This window comes from Mesoplodon densirostris, chromosome 9 (assembly GCF_025265405.1).
Source record: "Mesoplodon densirostris isolate mMesDen1 chromosome 9, mMesDen1 primary haplotype, whole genome shotgun sequence".
In the NCBI taxonomy this organism is placed as follows: Eukaryota; Metazoa; Chordata; class Mammalia; order Artiodactyla; family Ziphiidae; genus Mesoplodon; species Mesoplodon densirostris.
In genome coordinates this window covers 71,260,214-71,272,829 of record NC_082669.1, presented here as the reverse complement: position 1 = coordinate 71,272,829, position 12,616 = coordinate 71,260,214, and the positions used below count along the sequence as shown (strand labels likewise).

Genomic DNA, 12,616 nt, shown 5'->3' with positions numbered 1-12,616 from the left:
AGTAGGAAAGCTTCTTTGTTTTCTAGAAATTCGAGACCATGGGAGAGGAGGGCTAGAACTAAGTAACTTTCAACTGCACTACAGAACACAGCATATTTAATCTTCATCTGATTATGTTATCTCCTGCATTCATTCACTCAATCACTCATTTCTTTTTTCAACAAGTGTTTTCTCTGGCAAAATGGTACCAGTTGAATCCAAGAGGGAAACACACTGGATCCATCTGACACATAATTTCAGAATACAAGCATTCTGTAATATCACTTCAATAATTTTAAAAAACCAGTGTCTAAAAATAGTTGTTCCCTGTTCTGATGAAAGACAGGTGAAAATTCAAATTCACAAAATATAGAGTATGAGGGATTATTAATTAGCATGGCAAATTTTTTCCCTTTACAAAATAATTAATTGCCCTTAAAAAGGCATAACAGTGAATGGATGCCGATGTTAATTAACTTCCTTAAATAACGAAATCACTGGACAAAGAAACTTAAGGGCAAGGATCCACAGCCACGTGAAGCACCTGGAATTACAATGGAGATAATCAGAATGATGTGGCTTGATTTACAAAATTGGGAATTAAGGACAACTTTTTGGAACAAGCCCACCGGACACCGCAAGGAAAGGAACTTAGTTATCCACGAGGCTGTAGGGTTTTGTGCAAAGAATGCAAGGGTGGGTGTGGGGGAGAAGGGTAACTGGGATCTGCCTGGTTTCCCCAATCTTCCTGGGTTTCCTTCAGTCATGCCTTCCGCTTGCTACGTGTAAGAAAATGCGTTTTCGACTAAGGTTTTGTATTTTAACAGCAAATAAAGTTTTTCTGCTTTCTTTCAAGCCACAAGTTTACAGCATTTAAAACTAACAGAACATACGATAATTTTTTCTTCTCGGTCCATTCAATTTTATCACCCTCAGCCTGGGCTCCTACCCTGGTTTTCAGTCTTAATGTCAGGCACACACTCTCGACCCTTAACAGCTCCCCTTGAGATACTCTGCTGCCATTTAAAATCGGGTTGCCCCGCTCGTCGTATCAGCGAATGCGGGAGCTGCACTCGGCAGCGCTCTAAACTGCAAGGCCACACATTGTGGAGTAACGTGACCCAGTGGCTCTACTTTGTTCTGCTCTTCTTCCAGCGGCAGCGCCACCGAGGCTCCAGAGCGCACGCACAGCGCCCCCGCGTGGTCATTCCCGAGCGTCTCCTCCCCGGTCCGGCCGTCCCCGCGACGAGCTGCTTGGGCCACGCGGGCTTTCCCGGGGTCCACTTGCAGCCTTAATCGGGTCCGAAACTTCGACCAGCGGCCCCTGCCCCGAGAGGGCCCTTTCTTCTTCCCGGCCGCTCCCAAAGGGGGGGACAGCCGCTCCCGGGAGGCGATCCGTGCCCTCGCCCTGGCTGAGTCCTGCGCGGGTCCCACGCAGGACCGGGGTCGCCGGGATGCCCCAGGTCGGCCCCCGCCCTCGCCGGAAGCCCGCGCGTGCGCGCTGGCTGTCCGGGAGCGCGCGTCCGGCGCGGAGGGGCGGGCGGGGAGCGGGACCGCGGCCGCTCACAGGGTGTCCCCGCCCCCGCCCCCGCCCCCCGGCGTTCCGCGGTCGCCGTGACAACCGGAGCAGCGGCAGCGGCGGCGGGGCGCGCGAGTCCGGCGCCGCCTCCCGGCCGCACCGCCAGGCAGGCAGCCGCCGCCAGGCCTTGCAGCTTTCCCCGCCTCCCCGCCGGCGGGGAGGGGCCGGCCCGCCCTCCGCCCGCCCGCCGGAGAGTGAGCGGCGCCGGGGCCGCCCCGCCAGCCCGCCGTTCCCCGGCCGCCGTCCGGGCGCGCGCAGCGAGCGGGCGCGACTATGCCAAGATGGTCCTGCAGGCACGGAACAAGCACCGGGAGGCGGCCCCCAAGCCGCCCCAGCCACCCCGTGCCTCGCAGTCGCCGCTGAGGGGGGCACCAGATGTCGGCGCCGGGGAGCCCGGGCCCGAGCGCGCGCCCCCGTCCCCTCGGCGCAAGGGCGCCGCGGGCAGGAAGGGGCCCCGCGCCGAGCCCGCCCCGCCGCTCGCCGGGGGCGGCCTCGGGGGGCGTTTGGCGGCCGGGCTGCGCGGGGCGCTGGGCCTGCGGCTCTCGGGGCGCGGCCGGACCTGGACCACGCTCCTGCTAGGTGAGCAGCCCAGCGCGCGGGCGCCGCCGGGACGCGGAACTTTGAGGCGCGGGCCCCCCTCTCCCTTTCCCCTCCGCTCTCCTCCGGCTTCCGTGCCGCCGAGCCCCGCCGGTCGGTCCCTGCCAGTTCGCAGCCCTCTCTGACTTTTCCTGGGACATCCTTATCTCTTCCTTCCGTCTCCCTCCCCTAGGCTCAGTCTTCCTCGCTCCCTTCCTACTTGCTCTCTGTCTCTGCTTTAAAAAAAAAAAAAAAAAAAAAAAAAAAAAAAAATGGCCCCGAGATCAACAGCTGCCCGGCCTGGCCGCGAATTGGCAGGTCTGCGCTAAAGAGATTGGACGCTGCTGATTGGCGCGGGCCGGCAGCCTTCCAGTTATCTCGCCTCCTGTCCGGGAGAATGGTTTGCTTTGGGTTGGAAGCGATTCCGCTGAACTCAAAGCAAGAGCACGTCCCCTGTTCTAGAAAGTTGCTAAACTTATAATTAAATTTTGGCGTGCTGTTTTTCTTCTTGGCTGCAGACACCGCCGATGGCACTTTGTGATTCCCTTCCGCACGTCACCTTCCCGGTTGTGTTGTGTTTTGGGCCCCCAAGCTGGGACCCTGCTGACCTGGGAAAGATTGGTATGGAGGGCTCCCCCTCATCCGCTGCCTTGACCTAACGGATGATATGTAATGTGCTGAAAAGAATAAAGTTGAAACATTCACATGTCGTGGACCGACTTCAGGTTTCCTTTGTTTTCTGATCGACATTCTGATAAGGCAAGTTATAGCAGTTTGGATAATAGGCCTAATTTTTCTAAGTCTAAGTCAGCAAGTAAAATGCTGTAACACTGCCTTTCCTATATAATGTCATTAATGGGCTTTGGCTACTGAATTATTTAACTCTTGGTCCTTTCAAATTCCTTTAGTGACCCCAAAGAATTTGGAGTTCAGTATAGATCAGGGAATAAAAAGCAACAAATCGGCTTCCCCTGAGATCACAGCCACTCAATCATAAAAAGCCAGTCATCACCGTGTGTGTGCGCCTGCACACACACACATTTTAATGGGCTCAGAAATGTTGATATTGCTTTTGGGGTACTTTTTTTTTTTTTTTCTATTGTAGATTCAAGCCTAGCGAAATTCAGTATTTTCAGTACATTTCTCCTTTTTTTCAGTAGCGAGCTTGAAAAACCTTGCCAGTGTGCAGGTTAGTTAAATTCACCTTGGGGAGGCAGCATGGTACAGTGGATGAGACAGAGGCTCCTGATCCAGTTCACTGTGTTTAAGTTTGGTTTAAGTTTCAAGTTATTTCCTTGGCGAGCCTTGCCTTCTCTGTGACATGGGATTATCACCTGCCCTACTTACTCCAGGGCACATCCTGAGAAGCAGAACTAAAAGGAGTGGGTACTATATGGCTAGACACTTTGTATCTAAAACATTGAACAAGTTTTAGTTGCTATTAAACTAAAAGCACAAGCATAATATTGATTTGATATCTGGTGACAGAATGAAGTTGGATTTTTCTTGAATAGATAGCTACTATAAACATTAACCACTTTGTAGCAAAATATGGAATGGCATCACTCCTTCAGGGGGGTTACAGTAACAAATCATACAATAATATCTATTGCCATTTTCTTATGTGCATATCTTCTTTGCTTGTAATTTTATATCCTTTGAATCTTATATTGGATGGCTTATATTTGGATCTAGTAATGGTTCATACCTAAGTTTTGTATTAATGTAACAGTGTGACACTTTACTTGACTCATCCCTTTGGGTATTGGAAAGAGGTACAGTGAAGGTGCTGTCCCACATTTTTGGATGTACTCTGGACACTGGCCATCAGATGGATGGAGGTTGGATGACCAGACCAAGGTCTAGAGACTTTCTGTCCTTGCTAGCTGTTTACATGAGGACACGGGGCAGCTTGAAAGATGATTCTGGAGAATAACCACACCTGGAATGTTTGGTTCTTTCTCTGGATCTGTACTCTCAAAACCTGTAAAGAGGAGCAGAGTTTAGACATGTTTGAAAGCTGCCTCGTTTTCACTCTTCGTCCCTCCCAGAATGAGTGAGAACTGAGCTGACGTGGTATGGTTTTTTAGTACAGGATTTTGCTATGACAAAAATTGTTTCATTTGTATTTTGGAAGAAATTTTACAACTTGAGGCTCCCTGATAGAAGCACACCTTTTAAAGAGAGGCTGACTAGGGGTCCCTAGTCTCTCATCTCCTCCACGTGTGTGAAGCACTGATGGGGAACTCTCTACCTACCAGGATGGCCCTTTCCACTGTTGGGCAGTCTTAAGCCCTGTAAAAAAATCCATTTTAATAAACGTGTTTTTCTTTTTTTAGACATTATTTACCATTTAATGGTAACAGTCATAAAGAAGGTCTTTGAAATGTTTATTTTTAGATGTTTCAACCCAGTAGCTCCCTATATCAGCCAGGGGAGGCAGTGGTGTAGTAAGAAGAATCATGACACAGTGTTTTCCTAACTTTTTTGACCACAACCTGCAGAAAGCAACACAATTTATGTTAAACTGCTCACACTTCTGAAAATCCAACCCTGTATATTTATGCATGTGTCTCTCTTTCTGTCAAACTGTTTATGTCAGTGTCCTGGCAGGAAACAGATTTAACAAGTGGCCTATTTTCCAAAGTGTGAGCAGGTTTAAGGAACCCACAAAGAACACTGAAGCACCCAGGGATTGTCACCAGTGGGAAGATGCTACCACCTCTGGGCCTGAAGGGGAAAGGGAGCTTCCTCCGGAGCTGAACCCAAGGAGAGTTGTGGAGTGGGGGCAGGAGCACCCAAGAAGAGTGACCCCAGACACTCTGCCCACCCTCTGATCTCCCACTGGTGCCTCTCACTGGCTGTCCAACGGGAAATCCTTAGGCAAGGGGCCCAGCTGAATCATTCTGTAGGGTCAGCCTCCTGGGGCTGGGAACAAGGCAGAGAAGGGAGGAGAACGGATTTGAAAAGGGAAATGGAGACTAAGAGCAGTATATGCATACATTTAAAATAAAAAGGTCACCCACTGTACTCACTCTATAATATACAGTGCGTTTTGATTTTCTGCTCTGTCCTTTTTTTTAAAAAAAAATGCTGTTTATAAACCATTAAGCTGATTTCACAATCTAGTATTATGACCCACAGTTTGAAAACACTGCCTTAGAGGAACTGTTTTCTGATTCTGTACCTGTTTCAAACTCATTGGTGCCTGAGCAAAGCATTTAGCTTTTCTGAGCCTCAGTTTGTACACATGTAAAAATGGGAGACCTGGACTAGACTAGTTGTTCTCAACCTTAGCTGTATACTAGTGTCACCTGGAAACTTCAAAAAATCCCGAAAGCTAAGCCACACATCAGGCCAATTAAATGAGAATCTGGGGTGGGGTGAGGTGGAGGGAAGCATTAGTAGCTTTAAAGTCTGATGTTCTGCTTCCCTTTAGGAGCAGACTGTCTAGCATCACAGAGCTGACATTCCTACTTGACAGCAATCCCCGGAACTAAGTGTATCTACCCCTCCCCTCTTTTAAATGGGGACACAGCCCAGTTTGCCAAAGCTTCTCCTAATCTCTATTGTTTTCCCAAAACGGGCAGTGAGTTGCCATTTATCATCTGATATGTCTGTTATTTTAATTGGAGTAGCATTCACAGAGATGGTGAAGACTAGGGGTGTGGTGAGGGGACAGATTTAAGGGAAAAGATCAAGAATTCTGTCTTGGACATGTTACCTTTGAGACATTCGTGAGATGTCCAAGTAGAAATGTCAAGTAGGCAATGGGACATCAGAGAAGAGATCTGAGTGGGAACATAAAACAGGGAGTCATCAGCAAATGGGTGGTATTAAATTCATGGGAATTGATGATAGTATCTTCTCCTGATACGGGGTTTACTCTGTGCCAGCGTAGTTCTAAGTATTTTAGATTAACTGACTTATCTCAAATTCATTTAACTATTAAGTCAGTCCTCACCATGACACTGTGATTGTCATACCCATTTTACCAGATTGGGGACCTGAGGCACACAGATGTTAAGTAACTTGCCCAAGGTCACCCCTAGAATGTGGAAGGGTCAGGGCTTGAACCCAGGCAATGGGGCTCCAGAGTTCATGCTCTTAACTGCTATGCTTATATTTCATCTTCTCTAGGGTGAGTATAGCAAGAAGAGAAATGAAGCCCCAGGGTCCAGTTCAGAGAAACCTCAACATTTAGTGCTCAGTAGGCATTAGCTTTCTTGTTTCTTCCTTCTTCAGGGGAGATAAGGAAGAGAGGGATCATAACTAGAGATAAGGGAATAGAAGTGGAAAAAGAGCATATTGGGGTTGGCTTAATGGACAAGAAAAGCTGAGGAACTGAGAGGCACAAGGGCCACTGGCCATCTTGTGGGATGGCTTTCAAACAAACACTTAGACGCACCTGAGCACCAGCCCTGAGGGTGTGTTAATACATAGATGTTGGGCCAATACAGTTCCCTGAAAGCCAGTGAGTTGGATGGGTATTTGGGCTTTTAGAGAGTTTCCTCTGTTTAAAACCAGTTTTTTCTTTCTAAAGTACACTTCTGGTTAACTTTAAAGAATGTTTATAATCACTTAAATATATGTTATTATTAAAATATACAGTTAGGAGGGTTCTGAATATGTGATATTCATGAGAGCTCAAATAAATAACAAATGTGATAAGTTTAATTTGTGTAAATATAAGGATATATTACCAACTTGTGATTGATTTTTGGCCCATAATATGGCATCAATACTGAAAGCAGATAAAATTTTATTATCTACATGTGTGTATTTGGATGTTGCTAAAATTTGCACTATAGCTATTTTTGTAAGCTTTACACACTTTGTATGTAAGATTAGGCTATATTATAATGTCTCTTAAAGCTTATGTTAATGAGATATTTACATTATCATAGAGACTACAAGCCTGTGTGCTTGTTTCCAAATGGGGTAGCATAGGCTTTATAATTTATATGTTTAGTCTTAAATTCTTGTTTTGCTAGTTCATCTTTTACCATCAGATTATACTTTGCCCAAACCATTGGAACATTATTCTTCCAGGGAAGAGTCTGCTAGTTTTCTTTAGTTACCATTCTGATGATTACTAGTCATAAAAGTTAGTAAAAATTGCACCTCTTTCTAGGTCAAAACCTTTACATTACTGTTTAATCCCATAAAAAGCAGTCCTGTTTCATAGGAAAGATCAGTTCTCCATGGGTGATCTTTCATAATTCAAGAATCATTGAGTACGATTAAGTTTAAAAAGTGGAAGAATTAATTTTTGGAGTACATATATCTACAACTATTGTAACTTTTATTTTTGTTTTAATACTAATTTTCATTTTCTCAGCATTATTACTGTCTTCCCCCCCACCCCCGAATGCATTTAAGAGCTCATATATCTTCATGTTTTCCTGGCATATTTCCTCATATTTGACTTCCTTTCCAAAGTAACCAATTATCAAGTGTGTTTTTCAGTACTTTCACTACACGTAATTGATTCTTGGATGGCATTTTGTATTTTAACCATAGCAGCAAATGTTAACATAACAGCATAGTCACCAAAATCAGTCACCGAAGTTCTGAGTGATTCATTGTACTGACCAAGGATGGAGGTGATTTTATCTTCTAGTTTACAGTAGCACCAACTATATCTTAAAACACAGTTTATAAATCACTTGGCCAATAACGTTTGAAAACTTGCCATCTTGACAGATTTTTAATTTGAGAATACTGTTATAATTGAGAAGAGTGAGGCTTTATTCGTATGTTCACGCCAACTCAAATTTGCCTAATATACTACTGCTCTGCATTGCATTTTCCTATTACTTCCTAACAGTAACCACTGCTTTTTGTAGTGCAGCCTTTCAGTGCTGCAAATGTCACACCTCAGAATATTTTCCCCACGTTTTAATACTAATCATAAAGTACTTACATAACTAGCAGAGAGCTACTGTTTTCTACTGCGTTTAAAAGTTTTTAAAAAATAAGACCTGATTCCTCACTCTTCTCATCTTTGATCTTCATGGAGGTTTCATGGGAATCTAGAACTTAAAAGTTAACTCCTGGGCCTCCCTGGTGGCGCAAGTGGTTAAGAGTCCGCCTGCCGATGCAGGGGATACGGGTTCGTGCCCCGGTCTGGGAGGATCCCATATGCCGCGGAGCGGCTGGGCCCGTGAGCCATGGCCGCTGGGCCTGCGCATCCGGAGCCTGTGCTCCGCAACGGGAGAGGCCACAACAGTGAGAGGCCCACATACCGCAAAAAGAAAAAAAAAAAAAAAAGTTAACTCCTGGAATTTTATATGTGAGGAAACTAAAGTGGGCCAGGTGAATGGTCTGACATCTCTAGTGAGTTCACTGGGTGAAATTTGGGATTAAAGTTAAGGTATCTTGGCTTGTTAAGCACATCTGTCAAATCGTAGGTTTCAGATCTACAATCTAAGGCAACTGTCACAGATGCTTTAATGGGAAGATGATCTCATGTGTTCCAAGACCTGATAACTTTTTTAGCAAGAGCACTACTTTGGTGGCTTATGCTCATTTGGGGAATTGCTCTGATTGTTAAATCCTTATGGTCAACCTGTCAGTCTCCATTTTGTCTTTGCATAACCTTTTTTTGGAAACTACTAAATTCTGAATTGTTTTTGATGGTGTTAGTTGGTTGTTTGGCATTGTTACAAAAAAAAAAAACAGAATAAAATAGTAAAAAACAGTATCACAATTTTCTTAATCATTTAAAGGCTAAGCAAAACATTGTGCTACCCAAGGGCAGTTTGCAGTTTGGGGAGGATGCATAACCTTGAGAATCCATAACCATAGCCTTAAAACTTTAAATGGCTTACCGATTAATGAACTTGTTAAAATCTCTTGCTTAATAATATGCTGGGCCTGGGTGTATATTGTGTATATATGGATCTTTTTTTTTTTTTTTTGTCTAGTGAAGAGATGCAGCTTCTACATTTTTTTCCATGAGATTTATTAAAGCTTTACAGTTTCACTATGATTGCTCAGGGACATTTAATGAGCTAGTGTATTATTTCAGGTGTATATTTTATCTAGCTACTTGTTCTTTAAAAACTGAAAGGGAATTTTTTTTCAGTAAGGAGAAAGTTACTTTATGAAAATTGGTAATGTAGGTGGCTTTTTGATTTAGAAATATTTGTGTCCATTTTATGTGAGGATACGATTTTAAAAGGAAGTTAGAATTTATTGCTTTAAAAACCCATATGTTGGGTAATTGTATTAAGTATTGCCTACTTTAATATATGTATATACATAAATATTTTAAATGTGAAAATTTTCTTTGTCTATTTCTTTGTTTAGAGGCCTAATTTTATACTGTTTGGGGTTGGTGATATACATTTTCCAGGTTCTGTTTTCATAATTTCCCTTCAAAATAAACCTTTGTCCTCGATTTTTAAATTATTTCTAAGAAGTTTCCTCCTTTATGTCAGTGTACCCTTTTGGTTAAATGTGCTTATTAACATTTTTTAATGCTTAAGCTTCCAATCAGAAGGGCACCAGAGGCATAGAACCCAGGCAATCCGTGAGGCCTTGGTTTATCCCAATCATGTGACCTTGGGTCTCATGGGAAAATAAGAGCCATTTTTGCCTCAAAAGGGCTCCTGGATCTTTTTTGCTTAATATATGAAAGTGCTCTGTGAACTGCAACTGATAAACAGTTGTTAGACTTATTCATTATAATGGAGAATTTCTTAATTTTTCCCTAACTGTTGTAAGGTATTATTTTGCTCAATGCCAAATATATGGAGGAGATTCAAATTAACTAAGGTCAACGTCACAAGCATTATTACATAGACCACTGTGAATTCTACCTAGGAGCTATATAGTTTCTTCCAATCGTGACGGAATTTTAAAGTAGTCCTACTTCTCACTTTGAGACTTAATGTCTCTATTAATAAATTGAGTGCATTCCTTTTTTCCCTATTGAAAAAACAAATTAAAAGAGTCAAACCTGCCAAGGCTTTTAGTTTGGGGAGCAGAAAGATCTAAAGGAAAACAGAAAATAACCATGGAGGCCCCTTGGAGAGTGTGAAGTCCTAAGTATTAGTAGTAGTAGTTGTAGCTATACAAGGTCATTACATGCTAGGAATAGAGATAACCAGGTGAAAACCCCTCATTTCATATTTGGTGAAAATGAGACTGAAGCTAAATAAGTCATATAAAATCTACGGAATATTTCTTCTTAAGAATGACTTTCTTACCATGGAAGGTAAAAAAGAATTCGATTCTTAAATTTTTTTTTCTTTTTTTGCGGTACGCGGGCCTCTCACTGTTGTGGCCTCTCCCAGGCTCTGGACGCACAGGCTCAGCGGCCATGGCTCACGGGCCCAGCCGCTCTGCGGCATGTGGGATCTTCCCGGACTGGGGCACGAACCCGCGTCCCCTGCATCGGCAGGCGGACTCTTAACTGAGCCACCAGGGAAGCCCCGATTCTTAATTTTAATTCTTTCCCTTTCTTAATCTTTATTTTCAGCTGTCAGGATTTTGACACTTTTTCCTTCAGAATATCTTTTGAATTTATATTTGCCTTTTCATAATAAAAATTGTTAAAAATGTAGATTTCCAAGCCCCAAGTGAGATCTGTTGAATCAGGAACTCTGAAAGTGGGGACCCAGGAATGCAGTCTTAACACGCCCCCCTCCCCCAGATCAGTGTTCTCATCCCTGGCTGCATGTGAGAATCGTCCCCAGTGCTAGATATAGCAATGTTCAAATTTCCCTGGTGATTCCAGTGTGCTGTCAGTGTTGAGACATTGCCCTTAAAAGTGTTTATAAATCACTTGAGGGCTCAGAGGATTTGGGATGGGACCTGAGAGTCTGAATTATTAATAAGCTCCCAGGTGACCCAATTATTGCCGGAAAAACATGTGCAGTACAAAGCAGCGAATTCTTACATTAAATTTTGTGAACAGCTATGGAGATTTTGCTCCAGTCATTTCTGTACCAATGATAATTAACCTTGACTGTATATCAGAATCGCTCAGGTATTAAAAAAAATCCCTGGAGTTTCAGATTTAGGAGCCCTGGATTAATACTCAAACGTTTTATTTAGTGCCACGGACGATTCTAATGCAATCCCACGGTTTAGATCACCTTGGCTGTATATTGCTGCTTTATGATGTTCTCTCTGAAAGTTGCTCTTTCTCTTTATTGACTAGCTCCGTGCTTCTGAACCTTTTTTATATCATGGCACACATAGAAAATGATACCATTTGTGTGACATGAGCAAATGGTCTCTTCGAGGCGCAGGGTTACTGGCCCGGGGGGGACTCCGGTGGCTACCGTTCTTTTTTTGTTTGTTTGTTTTTTTGCGGTACGCGGGCCTCTCACTGTTGTGGCCTCTCCTGTTGCGGAGCACAGGCTCCGGGCGCGCAGGCTCAGCGCCCAGCCGCTCTGCCCAGCCGCTCTGCGGCATGTGGGATCTTCCCGGACCGGGGCACGAACCCGTGTCCCCTGCATCGGCAGGCGGACTCTCAACCACTGCGCCACCAGGGAAGCCCTACCGTTCTTGATACCACTGGTTGAGTGGCTCTGCCAAACTCCCCTCCTGGTGTTCCTAGAGCTCTGAGAGCCTGACACACTATATATATAGTGAGTGAGCCTTCAGTTAATGTCTCATTATTGTCAATATCATGTGTATTCTGTATCACCAGTATCAGTGATGGGAATTCTTTTGTGATGTTGGATCAGAGTCCACTACAGCCTTATTGTAACTGTCTTCTTTTCTGGCTACGCACCATAAATCCTCGCCTAAATTGTAATGAAGTCCTGTAATCCATCCCCTCTCCCCATCCCCCATAATCCCACTTTAATAAGCCCTGTGCTGAGAGGGCCACTATTGATCTGCCTTCTCAGATTTCTTACAGTTCATAGACTTTGTGCTATTTGCTTGGGGGCCTAATGTGTTCTCTCATTATTTTATGCACCTAAATCTTCTCAAAGATTTTATCTTTAAGGGCCCAGATGCTGACTACTATTGCTTTAATGTCCTCAGTTTCTAGGAAAATGTGTTGTGCATCTAGGAGGCATTTAGGTACTTGTTGGCTTTAAAGCCCTAGATAACACACAATCTAGGTGTAGAAAGAAGGAAGGGGCCAAGCCTGAGGTATACACGACCGTTTTCTCTTTCCCAAACTGGGTCCTAAAGAATGTCTTTTTACTTATTAGTTTACTACACAAAAACTGGGCTTTGATTTTTTCTAGGTACTGTAGACTAGAAACATGATTTCTTTCAATATATTAATTTTGTTATATCTGTTTTACCTTCACATAATGGGAACCCTTTGAGCAATTTGGAATGCTTAGATATTGCCTTTAGATGTTTAGGTTTTGACTTAATTGAGTATATTCTCTAATTTCTCTCACATGGTGATAGTCATTTAACAGTTCAATCCAGTGAGGTACCAGGCACAATGCTAGAAGATGTAGATATTAAGATGAACTAAACACAAGCTCAACCTCAAGGCTT

At 43.9% G+C, this 12,616-nt stretch overlaps 1 protein-coding gene across 3 annotated transcripts in view; it reads left to right on the top strand.

Annotated features, from left to right (window-relative positions):
• Nucleotides 1–1,750: 1,750 nt before the first annotated feature.
• The window catches only part of DPY19L1 (dpy-19 like C-mannosyltransferase 1), a 100,454-nt gene continuing 89,588 nt past the window's right edge, over nt 1,751–12,616 (top strand). For all 3 annotated transcript variants that reach the window (XM_060107668.1, XM_060107669.1, XM_060107667.1), the window contains exon 1: nt 1,751–2,137. In XM_060107668.1, the coding sequence (XP_059963651.1) occupies nt 1,840–2,137 (298 nt within the window). In that variant the 5' untranslated portion in view covers nt 1,751–1,839. The remainder of the gene's footprint in view (nt 2,138–12,616) is intronic.